The sequence below is a fragment of the Myotis davidii genome, unplaced genomic scaffold (genome assembly GCF_000327345.1).
Source record: "Myotis davidii unplaced genomic scaffold, ASM32734v1 scaffold1377, whole genome shotgun sequence".
Classification (NCBI taxonomy): domain Eukaryota; kingdom Metazoa; phylum Chordata; class Mammalia; order Chiroptera; family Vespertilionidae; genus Myotis; species Myotis davidii.
Genome location: NW_006288854.1, coordinates 514,362 through 518,225, shown reverse-complemented (window position 1 = coordinate 518,225; position 3,864 = coordinate 514,362). Strand labels below are relative to the sequence as shown.

Genomic DNA, 3,864 nt, shown 5'->3' with positions numbered 1-3,864 from the left:
TTTCCAGGCAGTGGCAACCTTCCCTAGAGTATTAGTTTCAGCCTTTTTTGACCCTGAAAATACAGTGTGCTTAGATACTTTCTATTCTATTTTATTTAAAAAATAAATGCTGCTCTAGCCAGTTTAGCGCAATGTATAGAATGTTGGTCTGCAACTGAAGGGTCCTGGGTTCAATTCCAATCAAGAGCATGTACCTTGGTTGTAGGCTTGATCCCTGGCCCTAGTCAGGGTGTGCGAAGGGCAACCAATGGATGTTTCTCTTTCATATTGATGTTTCTCTCTTTTGTCTCTCCCCCTCCCTTCCACTTTCTAAAAATCAGTGGAAAAATATCCTTGGGTGAGGATTAATTTAAAAAATAAAAAATAAAGTAAATGCTGACATGTTGGCTTTTGGGTTTGTTCGTTTTTGTTTTTAGTGAAGTTTGAGGTGATCCACTAAGGATCAAGACCTGAAGTTTGAGAGACTGTCCCAGTTTGAGCTGTCTGAGGCAGCCTTCTCCATCCGTGAGGATGAGATTTATTCCATCTTATCTCTTCCTACAGCCTGCGTGAGAGGGCTGTTCGAGAGCTGCTTACCCGCCACTGCCAACTACTGGAGACCCCTGAATCTTGGGCTAAGGAGACTTTCCTGACCCAGAAGCTTTGTGTGCCTGCTGAGTGGATTCATGAGGCCAAAGCAGTGCGAGCACACATGGAGTCCAACAGGCACTTGGAGGCCCTCTATTTATTTAAAGCTGGTCACTGGAACCACTGCCACAAACTCATCATCCGGCACTTAGCTTCTGGTGAGTGCTTCCCTCTAGGGTCCGCGTCTCCTGGAATCACCCCAAATTATTCCACCCTCCGAACTCCATGACGAATCAGACCAGTGATGCTCATAGTATGGGACATGGCAGACGTGAATCAGACCACACCTTCTGAAAGCTCTCCATGTAGGCGAGGCTTGGCCAAAATGAGGGGCTAGAGGGGCAGGGCTGGGTAGACAGCAATACTGTTACATTATTATTTGCCAGGAATATTCTTGATATGTGCTAATTATGTTAAGCTTTGTTTATATAGGGAATTTTATTCAGCAACACCAGAAATAATCTGTTTGGAAAACTGAAGCCAGAAATTCTTCACCTTTTTTTTTTTTTTTAGAGAATTTCAAATAACTACTTGATATTCACAAGTCTGGCCCAACATTGTTTCCTCTTCCTTCTTGTCTTGGCTTTCTGCCATGTTCTTCCTCTGGGTATTTTTGAGAACCATGTACTTGTGCAGACATTGTGCTCAATATTTTGCTTTTCAGATGCCATCATTAATGAAAACTATGACTACCTGAAGGGGTTCTTGGAAGACCTGGCACCTCCAGAGCGCAGTGGCCTAATCCAGGACTGGGAAACATCTGGCCTTGTTTACCTGGACTATCTTCGGGTCCTTGAAATGGTCCACCAAATACAGCAGGTACCTGAGTTCCTTAACCACTGCCTGGTTTTCCTTTTCCCTGGCCCTTAAAGAGACCTCATAGGTCTGAGCAGCAACTTGAAAACTCACTGGCACCAGAGGTAGCACTGTTGATGCACAAGGGCATTTTGATGAGGCAGTTGATGCAGCTGTTTTGACTTGACAGCTGTATCAAAATTTAAAAAACTTTTTTGTGTTTATTACCAAGTAGTGTGTACAATAGACTTTCTGCAGTTTCTCTGTAGTCAGTCCCCTACTCTTGTCCAGCCCTACTTTGAATAAGCTCGGGGTGAGAGCTACAGAAAGTCAGAGATTTGATGAGGATAATTCACACATCATTTGGTATGTTTTAAATGGCAAGCATTACAGTTATTCAGTCTTCATTAAAATGTCTTGGATCAATCTTGGAAATCATAGGGCTAGATCCCCACTGTTTACAGTATAGAGACCAAACTACTAAACATAGTATTCAAGCCGCTGTAGAGGCTTTTACCTTCTTTCACTCTTGCCTTAACTCCTACCACTTCTAACCCAGATTCCAGCCTTACCAACCTGCTCTCCGCACACTAAATTACTCATGATGTTTCTAGCAAACCTTGTTTTCTTCCACTCTTTAACTCCACACTTATATTCACCCTTTAAAATCTAGATTATTATAAGCTCTACTTCTCTCTTTTTTCCCCCTGGGAAAAGTTAACTTGCACACACACACTCTCTCTCTCTCTTTTTTTTACTACCAAAATATTTGGTGCATTTGTCTGCTAGCATACCTGACAATATTATAGTTATGGTCTCTTTAGGTTGCCATGAGCTCCTTTTGGGAAGATCATTCTTTTAAGGTAAAGGCAATAGAGTATAAAGGTTAGGTATCAAGTTCTGGCGCTGGCCAGTGTGGCTTAGCTGGTTGGAGCATTTTCCAGTACACCAGAAGGTTTCGGGATTGATTCCTGGTCAGGCACATACCTAGACTGCAGGTTCGATCCCCAGTCAGTGTGCATACAAGAAGCAACTGATCAATGTCTGTCTGTCTCTGTCTGTCTGTTTCTCTCTTTCTCTCTCTTTCTCTTTCTTTTTCTTTTTCCCTCTCCCTGCCTCCTTCTCTCATCCTCCCTCCCCATTCCCTCTCTAAGATAATAAATAAGGGGGTGGGGTGGGGAATCAAGTTCTGGAGCCCAATCCAAGACTCTACACTGTATTACTTTACTGCTAACACCATGCCTTGTTCTCAGCAAGCAGGCAGGATGGTGGTGACATGGCCCTGCCAGCCAGCTTCTTGGGTCCCCCTCCCTCACCTCACTGTTGTTTCAGAGTTGTGCAGTCAGGCTGTGGATAAGATTGTGGTGATGGAGCTCCTAATGGTTTATCTGCTGTTCTACAGGTGGAGTGCTCGGGTTATGAGCTGGAGCAGTTACAAACCAAAGTGACCTCGCTGTGCAACCGGATAGAGCAGATCCAGTGTTACAATGCCAAGGATCGCCTGGCTCAGTCAGGTAAGCCTCTAGCCTCTCCCTGCTTTCTGCTTGCATGCCTCCTGTCTTTATGATTATTACGCACACATATACCCTGTGCCCCCTTCCCCACCGTCCATCCTTTGTGCTCACTCCACTTTTTCTCTCCAGACATGGCCAAACGTCTAGCCAACCTTTTGCGGGTGGTACTGAGCCTTCAGCATGCCCCTGATGCAACCTCTGATTCTACGCCAGATCTTCAGCGGGTCCCTTTGCGCCTTTTGGCTCCCCACATTGGCCGGCTCCCCATGCCTGAGGACTATGCCCTGGAGGAACTGCGCAGCCTCACACAGTCCTACCTTCGAGAACTGACTCTTCAAGAATTGACTGTTGGGAGCCATTGAGCCCCAGGCTCCTCCCACACTCACATGCTCATTCACACTCGCCACACAGAGGTCCCTGCATTGAGTTGATCAGCACTGTTTGTCATTCTCTGAGTTGGCTGCAGAATCCATCCTCCCATCCTGCTACCCCAAGCAGTGTACTCCAATTCTTCAGGGCTTCCTTAATGCAGAACATGGAATAAGGGCTTTTGGAACCCAAAAAAGAAGCCAAGTCTCTTTTTTATCATCTTCAAGATCATTCATTTTTTTCCTTTTCTAAAAACAGTCAATAAGGCACCTTTGACAGAATCCCCTCAAAGAACCAGGGAATTCTTTTCCACCCTCAGTCATTCTGGGTCTTGTGACCCTCCATGCCAACCTGCTACCCTACTCCGAACCCAGCCCTTTCACACCAGGACTCTTTAGGAGTGGGACAAATGTATCCTTCCTTAACAGGTGACCAATCCACAGAAGGAAGGAGAATCTCTCTTTTAAGTAGGTTGATGAATTAACATTGCGTTGTAGAGTCAAGAGAGAGTTGTACTGAGTTAGGAAGCAGAACAGGGTCTTCCTGTGAGTGCCTGCTG

The 3,864-nt window shown here is 45.3% G+C and overlaps 1 protein-coding gene across 7 annotated transcripts in view; it reads left to right on the top strand.

Moving 5' to 3' along the window:
- NUP98 (nucleoporin 98kDa) overlaps positions 1-3,826 on the top strand; it is a 100,932-nt gene extending 97,106 nt beyond the window's left edge. For all 7 annotated transcript variants that reach the window (XM_015562189.1, XM_015562191.1, XM_006761044.2 and 4 more), the window contains 4 exons: positions 544-785; positions 1,292-1,446; positions 2,825-2,936; positions 3,066-3,826. In XM_015562189.1, coding sequence (XP_015417675.1) covers positions 544-785; positions 1,292-1,446; positions 2,825-2,936; positions 3,066-3,298 — 742 coding nt within the window. In that variant the 3' untranslated portion in view covers positions 3,299-3,826. The remainder of the gene's footprint in view (positions 1-543; positions 786-1,291; positions 1,447-2,824; positions 2,937-3,065) is intronic.
- The last annotated feature ends 38 nt before the right edge of the window (positions 3,827-3,864 follow it).